At 40.6% G+C, this 20,611-nt stretch overlaps 1 protein-coding gene across 5 annotated transcripts in view; it reads right to left on the bottom strand.

Moving 5' to 3' along the window:
* Positions 1 to 783: 783 nt before the first annotated feature.
* Positions 784 to 20,611, bottom strand: part of wnk3 (WNK lysine deficient protein kinase 3) — a 49,664-nt gene continuing 29,836 nt past the window's right edge. Inside the window, exons 5-25 of one of the 5 annotated variants that reach the window (XM_089124683.1) lie at positions 20,128 to 20,285; positions 19,756 to 19,844; positions 19,455 to 19,674; positions 18,710 to 19,034; positions 18,483 to 18,589; positions 18,095 to 18,316; positions 13,553 to 16,825; positions 13,055 to 13,095; positions 12,811 to 12,940; positions 12,604 to 12,720; positions 12,373 to 12,474; positions 11,986 to 12,034; positions 11,631 to 11,783; positions 9,819 to 11,437; positions 9,283 to 9,520; positions 8,837 to 8,926; positions 6,739 to 6,824; positions 5,380 to 5,708; positions 5,057 to 5,292; positions 3,816 to 3,997; positions 784 to 3,265 (exon numbers count right to left, since the gene is read on the bottom strand). In XM_089124683.1, the coding sequence (XP_088980809.1) occupies positions 2,834 to 3,265; positions 3,816 to 3,997; positions 5,057 to 5,292; positions 5,380 to 5,708; positions 6,739 to 6,824; positions 8,837 to 8,926; positions 9,283 to 9,520; positions 9,819 to 11,437; positions 11,631 to 11,783; positions 11,986 to 12,034; positions 12,373 to 12,474; positions 12,604 to 12,720; positions 12,811 to 12,940; positions 13,055 to 13,095; positions 13,553 to 16,825; positions 18,095 to 18,316; positions 18,483 to 18,589; positions 18,710 to 19,034; positions 19,455 to 19,674; positions 19,756 to 19,844; positions 20,128 to 20,285 (8,198 nt within the window). In that variant the 3' untranslated portion in view covers positions 784 to 2,833. Of the gene's footprint in view, positions 3,266 to 3,815; positions 3,998 to 4,807; positions 4,961 to 5,056; positions 5,293 to 5,379; positions 5,709 to 6,738; positions 6,825 to 8,836; positions 8,927 to 9,282; positions 9,521 to 9,818; positions 11,438 to 11,630; positions 11,784 to 11,985; positions 12,035 to 12,372; positions 12,475 to 12,603; positions 12,721 to 12,810; positions 12,941 to 13,054; positions 13,096 to 13,552; positions 16,826 to 18,094; positions 18,317 to 18,482; positions 18,590 to 18,709; positions 19,035 to 19,454; positions 19,675 to 19,755; positions 19,845 to 20,127; positions 20,286 to 20,611 lie in introns of those variants that run through there. The other 4 variants (XM_039651437.2, XM_039651438.2, XM_039651440.2 and 1 more) reach the window with 4 other exon arrangements.

The following is a 20,611-nucleotide window of genomic DNA, read 5'->3' as shown; positions in this document are numbered from 1 at the left end:
CGCAGAGTTTTATGAGCGGGTCGTCATCCGGCAGGGGTCTTGCATGGGTTTCTTGTTCACAGTGAAGAGCATTATTGTACTCGTGCCATGTCAACTGCTGCTTAATCCCCCCCATTGATGCATATAGACCGAGCGATCACAATAGACACATTGTCAAGGGGTTTGGCGACTTCTGGACCCACAGCAGAACATGCCTGATCTCAACAGACTGTCCACTGTACAGTGGTAAACACTCACATCGGAGTAAACGCTTAAGATCACGCTTCATTATATGAATTTACAGTTATGGCAGCTACTGGCTGATTCATTTTCTTATCTGACAGCAAAACCTTTCTTTGCGGTAGGCTACTTATTTTAAACTTTTTTAAAGTCCGACTAACATGTTGCTTACTGAATAGTAGCTAATATGTGCTTACTGTCTTTGCATTGATAAAACTGTTAATTATAGCCTATTATCACTGATTAGAGATTGGCAGAAGAAACAGGTCTTATTATTGTGATTGTAAAGGAAATAATGCTTGCTCTCTTTTCAGAATATTAGGACACTGAGACCTCTACCGGTAACATTGAATATTACAGGCTGTGTAATATGAGCAATGCATATAGCTACACTACAGTTCAAAAGTTTGGGGTCAGTAGAACTTTATGACAGTAAAGAGATTTGTACAAAAATACCTTTTTCAAATAAATTCTGTTATGTTAAACGATTGATAAAAGTATCTATTTTTTCATAAAAATATTAGGCAGCACATCTGTTGGGTTACATAAAATAAACCTTAACTCTTTGATATTCAACATTTGATGTTTATTTCTGATTAGTTACAAAACATAAATAGAATCAACAGTTGAATTAGTTATAATTTACAGTAGCTAAATCACCAGCAATAATTTTAGTCCTCTATAGATTATTTGAACTTAAATAACCTTTAATTATTGGTGGTCCCCCTAGTTTTACTGAACAACTTCACCCAAAAGTTACTCCACTGTAGAAATGATTTGATTCATAATATTCCCAATCATTTGCATTGAATTAAAAATAAATCTAAATTTTGTATCAGGTCGTAATCTTTGAACACACTTTTGGGGTAAAGCTGCAAGCCAGGGGAACTCAAGAAACTGTTTAGGACTTGTGTCTTATCAGAAAACCACAGCCTTCTCAACACTGATCAGTACACAATTTTACATTTTTACAACCCCTTTCAAAATACAAAAATAATGGTTTCTTTTTAGATTACATTTTTGTAACACTTCAGCAGAGGGTTATCTTTACATTTCCCATTTGTACAGATCAAATGGCTAAGTTTACTTAGACACAACAGCTTTTTGCTCACCACTGTACTGTGGGTTTACTGTAAGGAGGTGGGTCTTGTCTTTAGAAAAAGGACATAAAATACTGGAAACTGTATGATCCCAATCCTCTGTAGGCAACGGTCATGTTGACTTCTTTTTGTAACATCCACAAGTTCTAGCATTAGCACAATTTAAAAAGCTTCACAAAATGAACCCATTCCACATTCCACTTAACACAATACATTCCATCCAGTCCACGTCTTTCCTACTGGTTGAAAAACGCAGGTTGCCTCTTTCATACCAACCTTCAGTTCCTTTTTTTTTTCCAACAAAACATTAAAAACAGCCAGTTTTCTGTATATGGGCATTGCAGGTTTATAAATGACTGAATCTTCAGTCTGGTTACAGGTCTGATTTAAAGTCTGGGCACTGATATCTTGGTCTAGATGAACCACATGATCAGATCAGAATTACAGTGTAGAAAAATACACCGTAGAAGGCAACCTATTTCAGAATGTTCTCCCAATCATAAATTTACATGGCAGTTACGTATATATGTCTATATCTTATCTAGCACCAGAGCAGTATCTGATGAAATGCCAGATTCAATGAGGAACACAACCTTTTGCCAGTGTTTTGCTGATGCGCTGCGTTCACGAAAAGCAAACTCACAGTTCACAGATCACAGTTCGTTGTTCACACGGGACTGTGCAAAAATAGACAACAACAAGAACAAGCTGCGTTCACTTCAGTTGAGCTTTCCAAACACCCGTCTAGTCTCGCACTCTTCACCACAGGATTAATGTTAATAGTGTAAACCTTAAAAGAATGATGGCCTGCTAGTGAAAAATACTGCAATCATATTAGCTAGTTTCATTTGAAATCAAATGAACTGAACAACTGTTCTTTTCTCAGAATCAATTGCAGGATCGTAAAAAGAATTAGTCGATGGCTATTTGTTATTCTAGAAAAAAAATCTTGGCTAAATCTAAAATATAATACATGAGAAGCATGCCTTATCCGTACACGACACGTGTTTTCGACTGTTTTCGTAGCTGCAGGGTTACCATGCTCTGCACTGGAACATGCGATTGGTCTCGCCACCGGCAGAATCCGTTGTGCTCTTTTAAGATGGCGCTTCGCTGCTGACGTCTGGTTGTTGTCGTTTCTGTGCGTATATATATAAAAAATATTTCTTTTAAGCTATACAGACCCACGTCACAACAACACAGAAAAGAATTTAAATATCTTTACTAATTGCACTTTTTAAAATTCAAATAGTCCTTTCGTTTGAAGCACTGATAAATAAAAACAATGAGGATCACCTCTCATGTCCAAAAATGTCTCTATATAGGGCGAGTTCAGGTCCAACTATTTCTGATATAAAACTTGACGGTGGGGAAACACGCAAGAGGAAATGTATTGAAAAATGCAACACAAACACACACACTACAGTATTAATACACCCCCATACCCACACACTCCAACGCGCAACCACTTGCTACTAGTGTCCTTCCTGTACAGGATGTACATCGGTTATTCCTCACTGCTGTCCTAGAGGAAGGGTGGACGTGGAGGGTTTGGAGTGAAGTTTGGCACTGGAGGGCAGAGCGGAGGTGGAGCACGAGGAGGAGGTGCACGAGCAGAAAATGGTTTCGGCGGGGGCAGAGACAGCTGGGATGCTGGTGGCGGGGGGCAGAGGAGACCCCGCTGCAGTCAGGAGTGAGGGCGAGGCGCTGGGGGGAGGCGTGCCAGACACTAGGGGTTGGGATCCTGTCAGGAGCTGGACCTGCTGCGGGTGCAGGGGACACGGGCTGAACTGCACATGCGCATTCTGCTGGGGTAGAGGAGCGATGGGAAATTGCGTTGAAGGCGGCTGCGTTTGTCCACTGATGGTACTATAGGGGGTGGACGCCATTGTAGTCATGCTGACTGATACAGGAGCCCCGGAAAACCAACCCGATGAAGCTGTAGTCTGCAAGATAGAAACATTCATTTACTTCATTTTTTTTATTTGTCTTGCATCACAAATAACAATACAGAGGAATCCAAATGTCTGAAAATATATTGAAAATAGAGGAGTTGGCAAAATCTGAAAATAGGTTTTAGTTCATCTTTTAACCCTTTCTAAAAGCCGCCTCGTGAGTCTACGCACACACGTGTGGTATTAAATAAGAAAAATGCAAAATAGGATAGTTTTCCACTTGTGTTCATACGGTGAAGACACGATTACCATTGTTAAGTTTTAGTGAGTTTTTGTTGATGAAATACAGTAATTTCATCAGGGTGAAAGATTTTCCATCAGATTTCACAACGGGTTTGTTGGTCACTCAAAACTGCTTGGTTTGGAAGTAATTTGTGTGAGCGGTGCTTCATATATTTCTTCATTATTGACAACTTTTGCAAAATTAAAGTAACGTGATCTTACCCTTAGACTTTTCGTATATCGTATATCACGACAAAATATTTGAATCCATAAATGACGACAAATGGAGATACTCTATTTGTTGTGATGAATGCTTTACCTCAGTAGTCTGACCCCATCCGCCCAACTCCTGCACTTGTTGGATCTGTTTGATTTGATTCAGTGAAGGCTTAGGCTGAACAGGGCACACAGCTTCTTTTGACCACTCATCGACAAGCTTATGCAGTTCATCTGTGAATGTGCTCTTTCTATTGGTAGAAATGTTGCCTGAAGGACTCTGGTCTGAAAACAAAATGATGGAATTGTTAAAGATGCCATTAAATAAACTCAAAGTAATTCTAATTGATTACAATACCATTCAAAAATGTAGGATAGGTGGAGGTTTTTGAAAGAAGTCTCTTATGCTCAACAAGGCTGCATTTATTTGATCAAAGTAAATATCATATTGAATATTGTGAAATATTATAACAATTTAAAATAACTATTTTAATACATTTAAAATTGTTATACCCGAGATGGCAAAGCTGAATTTTCAGCATCATTACTTCAGTGTCACCTGATCCTTTAGAAATTATTGTTATATGCTGCTCAAGAAACATTTCTTATTCACGAGTTTAGACTTAAATGTAATTAAGTGGAGTAAAGGTTATGTGTATTTGGCGTGCTGTCCAGGGGGGAGGGCTCCAGACTCTGATTTTTTTGCCCGAACCCAGGGTACTGTTGTAGTTAGGACTAGAAGTGAGGAGAAGGGTTGGTGGAGGGATGCTGTTAAACTGTCATATACCTCTTATTTTGGTAATTGGTTGATTAAATGAGTGTGCTCCTCTTGAGTTCATTTAGATTAATTATCTGGTGCTCCTCCTGAACTTTGTAAATAAAACATAATTAATTATCCAGTTTTGCTGCCTAATGTGCACATCGAATATGCAAAGATTCCTTGATGAATAGAAAGTTGAAAAGAACAGCATTTATTTGCAAAATTACACAAATCTTTGCTGTCACTTTTGATCAATGTAATGTATCCTTGTTGATTAAACTATTAATTTCCTTCAAAACTGTATTTTTTTTTAAACAGTAATGTATTATTATTTTGAGCATGTTCTATAGCTTTAGTACCTCTATTAGTTGTCTGTGATGGGGTTTTCTCAGGCTTGCAGTATCAGTGAAGCCTGCCTTTCTCCCTACCAGAAAACTCCCTACTGCATTACTCCCTGCCTTTCTCCCTACAAGACTGCTGAAGACTTCCTGAGTGTGTTTTAAAAGCAACAGGAAAACCGTAAAAGTGGATTATAGTAATAAAAAGAAGAAGAAGCTAATTCTAACTCTTCATTATGACAGTACCTTGGTGTGTGACTCCGTTGTTATCCATGTGAGAGTGGGGTCGGGGCCGGAGCTTGGTTTTGGCGGGCCGGGGTCTGCGTGGGGAGATGGCGAGGGGTGCAGCGGGCAAAGGAGAGGTCCGGGGCAGGGTCATGGACAGAGGATGTCTGTGGTCTTTCAGAGAGCGAAGCTGCCTGTACAAATCCTGCAGCTCTCGGTTCTGCTGTGCCTGCAAGGACACTACCTCTTTGATGTGTCTACAAAAATAAAAGAGGAGGAAGTAATAGTAGAATTAGAAGTATTAGTATAAGAAGAACAGCAATGCAGAATTCAACTGCTCTCACTTCTCTCTCAGCTTATGGAGCTCTTTCCTCAAATCTTCATCCTCCACCTCGCTCTCATCGTCGCTGCTGCCCAGGGGCGAGCGTGCGTGACTCCTGGGTGGGTGGGTGGATACTGTAGTTTTCTTCTCCTCTTTTTCACCATCCTTCCCTTTCGTTTTCCTCCTCTCTCGTTCAAGGTCAGGTGACACAGGAGAGCTGTCCGTCAAATTTTCCTCACTGTGTTCGGCTTGTGTAACTGAAAAACGGCCAACTTTTCTTTGCGTTAATCCTTGGCTTGGTGCAGCTTCCTGTGGTGAAAGGGGCTCTGCGGACTGGGACACTGGAATCACCTACAAGAAAAGAGAATAGAAAGAAACAGTTACGTCACAAAGTTAAAATTATTTCAGGTAACTAAGACAAAAAGCGTACAATAAGCGTAAACTGACCAACAGCTAAAAAAATTTGATTGGATGGACTACTTGTCATATATCTGGGAAAGTCACCCAGTGATCTCATACTTCTTGTGTTTGTAAGCTAAACACATGAACACCACCATGAGATTGTAAATGGAAAGCGTTATTCAAACATCAATATATATATATATATATATATAAAGAAATGAATACTTTTACGTTAATTTGATAAAATTGAGAGTAAATACATTTAACAATACAAAAGATTGCAAAATCAACAACAAAAATTGTTCATCAAATAATCCTAAACATTTTACCAGTATCCACAAAAATATTAATCAGCGCTACTGCTTTTAACATAATAATAAGAAATATTTCTTGAGCTGCAAATCTGAATATTAGAATGATTTCTGAAGGATCAAAAGACACTTCAGACTGGAGTAATGACACTGAAAATTTAGCTTTGCCTTCACAGGAATAAAATACATTTTAAAAGATAAAACAAAAAATGGCTATTTAAAATTATAATAACATGAACATCACTTCTTTCAAAAATATATATATAAAAATCTTACCAAACAAAATTTTGAAGGGTAGTGTAAATATGTTGTAATAATAAATGTTGATGATTTATTTGATTTTTTTAATCTGGTTTATGAAAAGGCCGCAGTAATTCCCAGTATTCTCTGTGGCAGCATTATATACATCAAATTCACACTTAATATGCATCTTGTGTCAAATTAGATCTGCCTTTGTCAGTTGGAGAAATATGACATTATCGTTCTTTAGATCTCAACCAAAATAATGAATAATTCCATTATGTAGTCATTTTCCCAGCAGAATTTCTTTTTTAACTGTGTCTATTGTGTATGTGGTTTTGTCTCAATGTTTACACTTCTTCCAGTCTGATGAGAAACTAAAAAGATTGAGCCATTGCAAAATGAGAATGGCAGAACAATGGCCGTACCTGGAAACGCCCTCTGTGTGAGCAGGGTTTGTTATTATCTGCAGATGCCTCCCTCTCCTCCTCCAGCCCTTGGCTGAAGTTGCCATCTTATCAGAAGGAATAAAGAGAGACGCAAAAGACGAGGGAACACAATGACAATAGTAAAATTAAACGGGAATATACAGATAATGAGAAAAAAAAAAAAAACACACACACACAAATAAGCACACAAACAGAAGACACCACAGACACAGAAAGATGGCATTAATAACCACACCACACAACGGATCTTTGACTAACAAGCATCCATGCATGTTCACATGGTGAGATTATAGAGTCAGCATGTCAAATTACACCATCACTGGCAGTCGGTGGACATGAATACGCACATGATTATCATCTCAAATGTCATGCTGAGTGGACGCAGAGTGCGATGGGGAATGGGTTTGGGTAGGGGTGGCAGGGAGCAGATTTAAACAGTAAAGCCAGTTCATGGAAGAACAATCTCTGCACCATAACTTCTAAAATCGAGAGTAATAAACAAAAGTACGGTATGCCCCATCCATCCACACTCACACGATTGCATTCATCTGTCAGACTCTAATATCACTCCCTAGAAAGTGGCAGTGATACCAGTAAGCATGTGTGAATAATCTATCTACTGTGTGTTCATGGTGCGTACATAGAAACACTGTATATCATTCCAGTGATTCTATATCTAGTTGATGGTCCTAAGGTTATTTTCATGATACATATCCACATGGACACACACATATTGAATATTTACAGTCTGTAAGACTTGAATTGCTAAAAACTATTGCTCTATTGCTTTAGACTGATGAAATACATGTAGGCTGTGTTAGGAATGGTATACTACCATATTACTTATACTAAGCAAGCATTTTGTGGACAGTATACAAGTTTTCAGTATTTATAGAACATCCAGATGACTTAGATATGACATTTTCACCAAAATGTGTTGAATACAAGCAGAAACCTATACAAGGAATACTGTATCCCATCATACTACTTATACTAAGTATGTATACTGTGGATAGAATGCAAATGTTCAGTTTTCATTCAATGAAATAATAATTTAAGCAATAAAATCTGCACAAAATCTAACACTAATCTTTTTTTACTCATTACTTGATTAGACTGCCATTTGTACTACAAAAATATTTTTCCAACATGCGACTGAATGTACACTAATGTTCAAAAGTTTGGAGTATGCTGACCAAGACTGCATTTATTTAACCAAAAATACAGTAAAAACAGTAAATATTGTGAAACATTACAATTTAAAATAACTATTTAAATATATTTTCAAACGCAATTTCAAATATTTGCCAACAATGCAAGTCTTTACTGAAACTTTTGGTCAATTTAACGCATCCTTGCAGAATAAAAGTATTAATTTATAATTATTTCTACTACTTATTTCTTCTAACTCTTACTGATCCCAAACTTATTGCAATGAAATGTTGAAATGTTGATCAGTGCATACTGTGTACTTTTTCACATGCCAGTTTTTTAACAAAAACCGTAAGGACCGCAGTATGCTAGTATTCCATTCCAAACAAACCCATGGACATGCAAAAAAAATACGAAAAATAAAACCTTCTAAAAGTCTGCCCAGATAGGAAAGAACAGGATATGATCTAAAGTTCAGGGAGAAATAAAATCTACACTATATGAAAAATGGATTGATAGCACCTGGAAAATAGCTGTTCGCTTTAGACATAAGAATGACTTACTTGCTAAAGCTTCAGTGAGTTAATTCATAAATATGCAGTGTCAATGGTGCATAAAATGTCAATTCAAAAATGGGCCAGATTTTTAATTCATCAGTATATCAGTAAAAAAGTTTGCAGCTGTTATTTTTGCATTAGAATGGACAGAAATTTAATTAGAGTGGGCATGATGAACAATATGTAGTACCTAGTGTCACGCCTCTTCAATTCCTAAACAAATAAAAATGAACAGGTGCAAACTTCAGAGTCTGGCCCATGTGACTCGTAAACAAGTGTGCTATTTCGCAACTGCAGGTGCTTCTGGGTGAGTGAGGCATGGTTCAGGAAGGTGAGGGGCACGGGTGCCGCAATACTGCACTGCATACGCTGGGGATGGAGACTCAGATCCAGGTGCGACGCACAAGGGTCATCCCTCTTAGATTCTCTTTCCTTTCTACACTCCTCTGTTCTTACCCCTGGGTAACCCATGCAGACTAAACAAAAAGGAATCTACAACAAAAATGTTAATGTACAGCAGAGCAATTCCTTTTTAACAAAAACTCAAGCAAGAACAAATGTATCGCTAGATGATGTAATGATTTCAGTACAGACTAAGCAAAGCAACAACCACGTCACCATGGAAAGACTATTAGGATTAATAACTAATTATTAATTCTAACAGTATTTTTAGAAATTAAGAAATCCCTATCTAGCAAGGTAAGACTCAGCTATATTACTGGCTACATTCATTTTAAGCTAAACATTTGTTATAGGTCAGTGCCCACCCACATCCCTCACTCGCTCTCTCTTGCGTTCTTCCTATGGACACTACCTTGCTGGACTCTGGGCTTCTTGAACAAGCTGGCGGAGTGGCGCAGTTTGCATGCCCAGCTTTTGAATTTGCGAGTCCAGGATTTCTTGCTAACAGGATTTCTGATACTAGGACATGTCAGGTTTAGGCCAAAATATCCACCTCCTTCATTGTGCTGCTGCTGCTGTCCAGGCCACAGTGGGATGGGCGACTGAGAAGAGGAAGGCAAAAGAACATCTCCAGGGAGGGAAGGGGGAGCCTAGAAACAACATGTAAGCAACAGGAATTGAACAAAAGTAAGATGTGAAAATAAAATCTCGGTCTAAGTTTTTTTTAATGATAAAATATCACGACAAACTAAAAATTATCTTTAAAAAGCTTTAATTTTCATTATATGTGGACAGCTGTACTACCTGACATTATTACCTTATGTCCTGCCAAAAAATGAAATTAATCTTAATTCAGAAGTTATAAAACATACTATTGAAGAGATGCATTTGTTTGTTTGTATGAATAAAAGCTTCCAGCCACTGATCTGTTCTTAACACCCCACTTACGCTTACTGATGTTTCACTGGGCACTCTCGGGGATCCAGGGTCCTGTGGAGGGGAAAGGAGGGAGCACGGAGGGGATGTAGTGGAGAAGGATGATGCAGGCTGTTGTTGCACGGCAGAAGGGATCGTTTCCTCCTCACCTGCCCTCTCCCGCTCTCCATCTGGAGAGGTGGAGGAAGAACGAGGGATGGTGGAGGAGGTGCTGGAAGAGGTGGAGTGAGGGGAGGTGTCTGAGGAGGAGGCAGGAGGTGGGGAGAACGTACAGGGGGGCTCTGAAGATTCATCAACTGCTGTGGAGGCTGCAGAAGATCCTGAGGGGGCAGGAGCAGCGCCGCCCGTGGAGCCAGTTCCCAGAGCTGCCCCGCTCCCACTGTGCTCCTGATACAGCAGAGTCCTCAGTTTCTCATCCAAAGTCTTGATTCGGTTGTCCACAAACTCGATTTTGGGTGGGCCTTCGCTGTCTGACTCAGCAACCGACGAGGGCTGGGCAGGAGAGGGTGTGAATGTATGGGAGAGGGTGGGAAGGTTAGCATCAGAAAGTGGGAGGGGTGGGAGAGAGGTGTCCGAAGAGGGATGGGGTGGGGCGGAGTGGCTGACGGTGTCCTCACCAGTGGACAGCTCAGACTCCGACTGCTGGACAGATGCCTGCTTCTGCACAGCCGGAGGCATTCCCGCTTGTGCCATAGGCATCATATCATGCTGTACCTGCTGAAGTAACATCTGCGTTTGCTCTGTGGAGAGCTGCTGCGGGATTACAGACTGAAACTGAGCTCGAAGCTGTATGGGATCCTGGGTCTGGAAGCAATGCTGAGGATGCATGGACACCATTGTTGGGGCCGGTGTGGTTTCTTGAGACACATACTGTTCTACCGTGTGGTGTTGGATCTGCTCGGCATTGGCTGTTTGCTGGAGGCCGTGTTGCTGCAAGAATGTGGTCTGTTGCATTGCTAGCGTATGAGAATCAACTGGTACTTGTTGGTGAGGGACCTGCTGAACTTGGGTAGCAGGAAGGCCTTCCTGGAAAGGGACCGTCTCCACTGGTATCGGCTGTGATGGTGCTTTTGACTCGCTAGGCTGGAGTTTAGGTGGCTGTGGAGCGACCTGGAGCACTGGATGAGGTGCAATTTGTGGTTGCTGAGCCTGTTCGGTGGTGGCCATTGCTAACTGTAGTGTCTGGCCCTGTTGAAGTATATCTGGTGTCTGTGAGGGTGCCATTTGGGTTTGAGCTAGCAATTTCTGTGATGGATCAGCGTGGGTCACCAGAGATGCTGGAGGGGTCCCATAAGCAGACAAGTTAGAGAGGGGCTGTTCACCCTCACCTTTAACTGCAGCATCTCCTTGTTCCACATTGGAGCCTGTGAGGGCTGCAACTGCAGGGAAAGGAGCAGCAGAGGTGCTAGATGCCATGACAGGGATTGAGCCTGAAGTGAAGATAGCAGAGGAGACTTGCTCAACTGTTGGCAAGGCAGAGGATGTTGTATCTTTTTGGGTAGCAATGGCCGAGGCTGACATGGATGCAGGGGCTGATACAGCAGAGACCATAGGAGAGGATGCAGATATTGAAGAACTTGGGGAAGATGCTATCCCAGCAAAAGACTCTGAGCGCTGAGGGCTCTCATGATCTGATAATACATTAGACAGAGTGTAAAATTCTTAAGATGTCATGCTAAATAATAACCATCTTATTAATTATCATCACTATGTCACTATCTTAGCTGAAATTAACAGCAGAAATGTTGTAACCGTTCACTCAAGTTATCAATTTCAAATTTCACACCAGACAAAAAGTACTGTGTGTCACAGTGAATTATCTACCTTTCTCCATTTCTATGGACTTGGGAACTAGGCTCTCTCCCATTGGTGGGGAAGTGGAAGCTCCCTGGTTGGACTGTGAGTCACGATGGCGAATGGTTTGGTTAATGAAGAATCGCCAGCGACCCACGGGGGATGACTGAGGGGCTGAATCCACTTCGCAAATAGGAGAATAACACAGAACATTTATTTTGCTACTAACTGTAACAACAGTGCAAAATTAAAAAAAAAGTCTTGGTTAATATTTATTTATTTATTTATTTTTAAATCAAGATAAAAAGACACCAAAGTTCCAAAGACAATACAACTTTAATCTAAACTTTATTCTTCAATTTCATGGTCAGAAGGTTATACACACTTGTTGCACTGGATGGGGTGCTCACATGGAGTTGCTCCAAGGACCCAGTCTGAGACAGGAAAAAAACTCATAAAATTAGAAATAAAAAACCATACATACTCAAAATTTTAAAAAGTAAGAAGCAAGGACACATTACAGTTTTTTGATCATGTGACAGTTAAAGACTTTTGTTAGTGAACAACTAAATGCTGTTCTTTTGATCTTTCCATTCATCAAAGAAAATCCTAAAAAAAGGTTTCACAGTTTGCACAAAGAATATTAAGCAACTGATATTTCAAAATAATAATTTTTTACTGTATTTTTTGATCAAATAAACGCAGCATTGGTAAACATTGCATTTTAATGCTAGCATACATTCAATGGCATTTCAGAAGCAAAAAATTAGACCTGTGACTGAGTGCTAAGTATTCCTTGAGCTTTCGTCACTATAGCTCTCAGCTCCCCAACAAATTTCTCTTTCTCAGGCTCAAGGACAAAATCCTCCTCCACCTAAACAAAACAAATTGAGAGGATATTATTTACCAGTGAACAACAGGTCAGGATCAGCTACCACAAATTCTCTTAATATGTTGCTTCTCAAGAAGCAAATGATACACAAAGCAGCTGAACATATTTCACCATGTAATCTGCAATGTCTTCAGGTGCATCACCCTCAATATCAAACTTGAATGTGACCATCTTGTTGCTGTGAGTCTCCAATTGGCACTCTACCATGTTGTCCCCTGTTCCTGAGACCTAAAACATAGACGGTGTTCATAATATATGATTCAATGAATCAAATTAAAATTAAAGCTCAGAAATTATTATAAATTGTGATTTCCATACCTGCAACATGCTGAGTTGAAAATGAGTTTTTTCAGTCTTTTGACAGGATGATCTCCTCTGAGATTTCAGTTTATCTAGTTTTCCACTGGCCCACAGCGATTGAGCCTCATCTCCATTGGCAGGAACAGAGCTGGATTTATAAAACGAAAAAACAAAAAAAGGTAAATCAGAAAAATGGTTTGTGCATAGTTAAATGTATACCAAATATTTTTTTAAAAAAAGTACACAAAACTACTGTATTTACCCCGATGAGGAGCCCCTGTTGGCAGACTGATGTGGGCTCTCCTGTTTAGACAAGAGAAAATACAAACAAACACACAGGAACCACAACATACCAACAGAAAAACAAAAAGAAAAACAAAATATCAGTTATGTAATGAGTTATGCAAATAATAAAACAAATTATAAAAAAAAAACTCCATAAGTAAAATAAATGCAAAGTATTACACAACACAAAATAACTGTCCTGAATTCAAGAGACAAAACAAGTTTGATTTTTGAAAGTTAAACTGGTTTTGCAGGTGTTACTAAGATGTGTTAAGAAGTAGTGGGTAGTGTATCTCAAGTTAACAGAGTTAGAAGTGATAGACGTTTGTTTGTCTTCTACCTTCATTAATCTGTTCTGCAGAACCTTCATATACATGTATATGGGGCACTTTTAGGTATTGCAATAAACTCACAGGACAAAAATGCTCACTGTAATGCGTTATATATTTGAAACTAATATAAAGTGCTTTTGTACCTGAGCAATGCCCAGCACCGCAGCATCACTTTCTGCCAGCGAGGTGGTGGGCAACACAGAGCCATTAGAGTCATGGGTCTGTGAAGCATTGACAGTAGGAGGGGAATCAGAGATCATTTCAGCAGGCAATGCCTGGTTTAGCTGTGCCTCTGCTGGGACAGGAATTTCTGGAACTGGGAAAGCTGGTTGTAGGGCTGGGAGATTGGGAGAGGGCTGTAGGGAATAATGAGATGGACTTGGGGGGATTTGTGATGGTATAAGGCCAGCTTGGGAGTAATGAGGCTGCTCGTAACTCCCAGTAGCCTCTATGTGGGTATGGGTATGCGCCTGTACATTTGAGTGCGTTTGTGACTGCATGGTAGTCTGTGTGTGTGTTTGAGCAGGAAGAGTTTGTTTCTGCTGGTTCTGGGGCAAGGGTGGTAGACACGAAACCACCTGACTATACAGAGGTACCGTTCTAGCTTGGGTCTGAGGTACCTGACTGGGAGCTATGTTTACCGGGAGCATATGTTGGAGCAATGATTGAGGCTGACAAGGTTGTTGGTGGAGATCTTGCGGTAGAACAACATTAGGGGGTAGAAGCTGCTGCACAGGTTGGGTCTGATGTTGATGGTGGAGCTGTTGCTGCTCATGCTGTTGGGTAGCCTGAGGTTGCACTGGAGGCATGGGCTTCAAGACCGCCTGCATCGAGGCCCCACTGACTGGATGTTGCTGCGTTTGGATGACGGGAGGAGCCTGCATTTGTGATTGGTTTGTCTGTTGTAAATAGCACTGCATTGATGAAGTGGCCACTGGGTTGATGGTAGGCGCATGTGCCACAGGAGAAAGTACTCCTTGCTGATATTGCTGCAGTTGAGGTTTCACAGGTTGTGTGAGGTCTAGTTGAAGAGACTGAATGGTTTGCGGGCCGACAGGTGCTTGAGCATATTGTGTGGGCATAAGTGTAGAAGCAGTGGGCACTGTAGCATGCACAAGAGGAGCAGGTGCAGGTGACCCTACCACAACTTGACACTGGAGAGAAGTTGCAGCTTGAGGTGGTACCAATTGAGTTTGCCCTTGTGAGACCATTTGTGTTGGAGTTGGTACAAACGAATGAATGGGTTGTGGTGTAGGAACTTGTGTGGGAGATTTGATTTGTTGGGTCGGTTGTGGAACTTGCAGCTGGCCTGCTTGAATATGGCCTCCAATTGACTGATGTGCAGGATGACTTTGAGCCTGCAGGGGAATCGGACCATAAATTCCAGGGTCCCCTTGACTCTGGATTTGAACTTGCGTTGAAGGTTGAGCCAACATCTGAGGTGGGACCTGTTGCTGGATGAGTACAGGGGCTGGAACTTGACTAGGTATTTGAGCACTAACCACTTTTGGAACCGCTTGAACCAGGGATGGAACTTGTAAATCTACCAGAGAAGGTCTATGCGATGCCAGGGGAAGGATGGCTTGTTGCTGCTGAATCAACACCTGCTGCTGCTCAGTTTGTGTTTGTTGTTGAGAAAGATGAGGTTGAGGTTGTGGGGACATCATTTGTTGAGAGTGCTGCAATTGACTTATCTGCTGGACCATCTCAGGAGGCTTTGATTTGCCTAGGTTTGTCTGTTCTACGAGAGCTGCATGTTGATCTATATGCTGTTGCTGCATCAAAACTTGTTGCAGTTGATTCTCGGCTTGTAGAGCTTGTTGTCGCTGTAATTCAATCTGGTGTTGTTGCATCAGAAAATGTTGCTGCATCTGTGACTCTCTCTGTTGTAGCAATGTCTGTTGTTGCTGCTCAGTCTGTTGTTGAAATATCTGCTGCTGCAATTGTTGATCTGTCGGCTTCTGTAGTTGCGGCGGTTGCTGTAAAACATGTTGCTCTATCTGCTGAGGCTGCTGGCGTAGTACAGTTTGCTGCGGTTCAATGTTTGTCTGCTGTTGAAGCTGCAGTAGTACATTTTGGTCTAACTTTTGCTGCTGCTGAATGAGTGCTTGCTGCTGCTGCTGCTGCTGTTGCTGCTGTTTAAACAAAGCCTGCTGTTGCTGCTCCAACTGTTGCTGATGTAAAAGCGCTTGTTGCTGCTTTAACTGGAGTTGCTGCTGTTGTTGTAGCAGAGCTTGCTGTTCCAACTGTTGTTGCTGCAGAAGAGCCTGTTGTTGTTCACGTTGCTGCTGCTGCAATAGTGCTTGCTGTTGCTCCAGTTGCTGTTGCTGAAACAGAGCCTGTTGCTGTTGTCTTTGTTGTTCCACCTGTTGCTGTAAAATGGCTTTTTGCTGCTGTTCTATTTGTTTTTGTTGCTGTAATGCTTGCTGCTGTTGCTCGATCTGTTGCTGTACGGCCAAGTTTTGTTGTTGCTGCAGAAGAATTTGTTGTTGCTCAACTTGTTGTTGTTGTGGCTGAATATAAACTTGCTGCTGTTGTTGCTCCATTTGATTTTGCAAAACGGATTTCTGTTGCTGCTCAATTTGTTGCCTAATCAGAAGTTGCTGTTGTTGTTGCTCTGTCAATTGCAATGGCTGCTGGATTGTTTGGAGTACCGGTGGCTGTTGTACCATGGTTGTTATCATGCTCTGCTCTTGTGATTCAGCTATTTGTTGCACATAAACTTGCTGTGCCTGTTGCTGCTGAGTCTGGTGTTGATATTGTTCTACTGAGGATTGTTGCGCTGACAGCTGATGCTGCTGTATCACAACTTGTTGGGGTTTGCTTGGAGGTTGTTGTATGTACACCTGCTGTTGTAGCTCACTTTGCTGTGGATTGGGCATTGTCGGCTGGTTCTGCTGTGGCAATGGGATATATGGCTGCTGAGATGCACTGGAATGTGGTGGCTGTTCCTGTAGAACCACCTGGGGTTGTTCTATATTCTGTGGCTGTTGTAATAAAACGGCCATTTGTTGAACCTGGTCCGTCGGCTGTGGCAACACCACAGTCTGGCGCTGCTGCATTATATTTGCCTGCTTTTGTGGTGTTGCTTGCTGAATGTTCAGTTGCAACGTTCCAGGCAATTCTGACATCACCTGCTGTTGCGTCTGAACAATTGTTTGCTTGGGCAAAACATCAGTAGGTTGAACAGAAGCAATACTAGTTTGGGTCTGCATGGGTGGCATGTTGTTGCCTGCTGATGCTATGGGTTCTCCAGCTGGGATGGAGGAAGTGAGGACAGTCATGGGTGCCTGGGGTGATATTGGGGGGATGTATGACTGCGACTGTACAAGAGAACTGTGGGGAGTGGAAGCATCGGTGGGTCGGGAGTGTAACATTTGCGAGGATGTAACATCTGTTGAGTATGGTGGAAGGGGCTGGTGGGAAAAACACATTTGGAAATTATTTGGGAAGGATGGATAGGCCAGATCATGGAGTTGGGTAGCAAGTAGTGGTGGGAGGGAGAAAAAGAGAGAGCGAAGCATTAGTGCACTTCATTAATCATCCAAAGGAAACAAGACATTTTGGTAAGCAAAAGACAACATTCTGCACGTGCGGTTATTAGGTTATTCTAAGACTGTTCATACTACGATCAATGCAGCTGTTTTTTGATTATACACCACTTCAGATCAGAGGCAGCTGTACACCAGGAATGAAAGACATTACAGATGGTGTTCAGGTCAGACCAATCCACCATAAACTAGCTGTACTATACTAAATGCAAAAAGCATTAAAAAAACAAAACAAAACAACCTACTGACTTTATTTCGAGCCGAGTCATGACAGGTATGAAAGTGAGGTTGTGAGGGATAGACTTGCCATGTTTTTAAAGGCATCGGCTGTAAAAAGCTGTATAAAGCCCCTAAATCCCAACTAATTTTCCACAGATCATTTTGTCTGGAGGTTTGTTTTTTTCTTTTTGTCTACTGAAATTTCTTGGAAAGATATTTTTGCAGTGTTTTGTCAGCAGAAAAATTATTCTATTTTTAGCCAGAATAGCCAGAAAAACTGGCTATTTTTGCAGTCAGTTTGCTTTGATTCACTTTTTTGCATTTATCTGTATTCTTGACTTGACAAATGTCCTACTGTCTAACACCATACAATGTTATACAACAATAAATTGAACTATGAATTATATTCCAGACACAATTCATATTTACAATTCAAGGACTATATACAGCCAATAAAACCATTATTTCTTTCAAATTACCAGCTCATTTGGTTCAACATTCAGTAAATTTCAACAACAAATATGTTCTCTGGACCAGACATTAAAATGTAGGTCAGTGAACATCATGTAACTCAGCACATGACCTAAATCAAAGTCACAGATTGCACAGATAGATATCTTAGGAAATTCAATTCAGTATTTCAGTAACAGAGCTCCATTTCTATATATTGTCACTTATCAAAATATATGTTTTTCTGTGCCATATCCATATTTTGTCAAAGGCACATAACTTCATGAGTGAAATAACCAAGCAGTCCCTCAACATATTCCTCTAAAATAACTTAACATTTGTTAGACTGAATGAAGTCTCCCTGGATTGATTTGCTTTAGATATGAATTATTGTGTCCAGTGCAACAGTGAACTGAAAGAAGGGGAAAAACACACAGTGAAGCTGGACACAAGGGAGACAATCACCTGAGAATATTGTTGAGGCACACTTAATGGGACCTGTGATGCCATAGCGACTGGTTGAATGAAAGTCTGTGCCACAGGAATGTTAGGAGCCCCACCACCACTTTGACCAATGTAAATGCCAGATATCCCACCATTCTGGCCAACAGGCACATTTGAAACCCCTCCGCTCTGACCAATAGGGAGCAGCTGGGGGTGAGATATAACCCCTGCTCCTTTCACTCCCTAAATAAAGGAAACAATTCTTATCTGACCAAAGAGTACATTCACACAACATTTACTTTTACTGTATAACAAAGGTTTCAAATGAGCAAGAATGGTGGTGATTTAGCAACAGGGGTTGTATGGCACTAGATAAAAAAAAAAATGTTTCTGAAGTAGTGGTACTTACAGATGTGCCAGTGGGGTAGCTGGTTTGAGCATGAGCACATGGGTTCCCTGACTCAGCTACAGAAAAGGCTTGGCTTTGTCCACTGACAGGGGTAAGACTCTCACCCTCTAAATATGGAAAAAGTAGACAGACAAATCAACATGTATACACCAATTTGGGACAAATAATAGTTAAAAGTGCATGTTATATCCTCTTAATAAGATTGTGATCCTAAATTAATTGTGCACCTTTGAAGCCCAATGGAGTCCCTTGCTGTTGGACATGTTGGTCTACTTCTGGCAGCTCCTCTGCCTCTCCCTGACCCCCAGCAGTTGCAGCTGCTCCTGTGCCCTGCGAGGAGGTGGTGCAGGAAGGATGAACATAAGAAAAGGAGGAGGTAAGGACTGTGGAGTCACGGCGGTCATCAAGACTTTGTTGTTGTTGTTGTTGTTGTTGCTGCTGAAGGAGCTGCTGTTGTCGCCGTTCACGGGACTTCTTAATTAGAGTCACCCTGTCTCTAATGGACTTTCCCACCACCTTAGCATCACTTTCATGGAAAAAGCCAGATTTCACCTATAAAAAAGTAATAGAAATAGAGAATAAATAAAAAAGAATAAAGAGAGTTCACCCAAAAATAAAAACTGTCATCGTTTTCATAATTTTCATGTCATTCTAAACTTTATACAAAAGCACCTTAGAAACAGAAAATGTAAAAACTTCAAAATCTTACAAAAAAATCTTTGACTTTTATTTTATTGAAAAGAACAGAAATTAATTATAGTTATTTATATATATATATATATATATATATATATATATATATATAAAAACTTTGTGTTCTAGACAAAAGTCAAACAGGTTTGGAATGACATGAGGACAGTATTTCCATTTTTAGGTTGAACTGTTCATTAAAACACAATAAATAGCACAAATTGTAGTTTCCATTATTTCAGTTTTTACAGATTTATATAAAAAAAAAATGCTGTTTCTCACCATCTCCAGTGCAACTTCTTCAGCACTGTCATTCTCCAGGTCATAGCTGAACTCGATGGCCTCATTGTCCTTGTGCTTGCCTTTGAGTTTCTTTGGATCTTCAACCCAGATGCGCAGGGCAAGGCAGTCTTTGCAGCCAGTATCTTCCTCAGCAAGCTCCACGCGCACGCCGGTGTCCTCCGCAAAGAAGGCATGATTTAGAAGGTCCTTCACTGAGAGCCTGAAGGTAAAAAGAGTGAATTTACATCACTTTGCAATCTTGCTTCACTTACACAAGAACTTCAACCATTTAAGTGCTTACCGCTCTAATCGGTTTTGGCGAATACAGCCCTCAATGATTTCTTTTACCTCAGGGTCATTTACTTTGTCAAAACTGGCAGGCTTGATACCCTGCACAGAGAGAGAGAATATTTAGTGTGTTAATCCCCCACATGATTCTCAAAACACCTGGATCCTAGTATGTGCATAGAAAAATCGTGTGATTAAATATTAATAATAAAAACAATAGGGTGAATTCACTAAGAATGAACTTTTCCTGCTGAGAGTGATGTTTATTTGTGAATCTTTGCTAAACAATATGCCTGCTCACTTTCCAATATTGTTTAAGTATTACAATAATTTAGTGAATTCACCCAATAATAATCTACAAATCAAGAGTCATACAAAGACTTACACTGGTGACTTTGCGGTAGATCTGTGCAGCATTTTGGCATTCTGAATATGGGTACTCTGAGGTAGCCATTTCTAGCATGCACATGCCAAAGGCATAGACATCTACTGATTCGTCATAGTGCTCCTCGTACATCTCTGGGGCCATGAATTCGGGAGTACCTAAGAAACCAATAGAACATTCATTTGAAATCCTCTCTTTTGGCATCTGTTTGTCATTTTTGGTATCTTTGCTATGAATAAAAACAACTACTTTTTTCCTTGAAATCAAAAAGACATGAAACAACAAGACATGACTTATGCCAATCAATGAACAAGTATAAATGTGCATCCTCCATATTTGAGACATTTTTTTAATCTCAAACAAGCCAAAACAAGTGCAAATCATTTCCCTCAGATTCAACTGCAAAATAGAGGTATATAATCTTTAAAATCAAGAAGGCTTGAAGGATTTTAGCCGCTGCAAGCAGAAATCATCATCTATGCAG

The sequence above is a fragment of the Pimephales promelas genome, chromosome 20, assembly GCF_988280905.1.
Source record: "Pimephales promelas chromosome 20, fPimPro1.hap1.1, whole genome shotgun sequence".
Taxonomy (NCBI): domain Eukaryota; kingdom Metazoa; phylum Chordata; class Actinopteri; order Cypriniformes; family Leuciscidae; genus Pimephales; species Pimephales promelas.
This window is presented reverse-complemented; position numbering and strand designations above follow the sequence as displayed.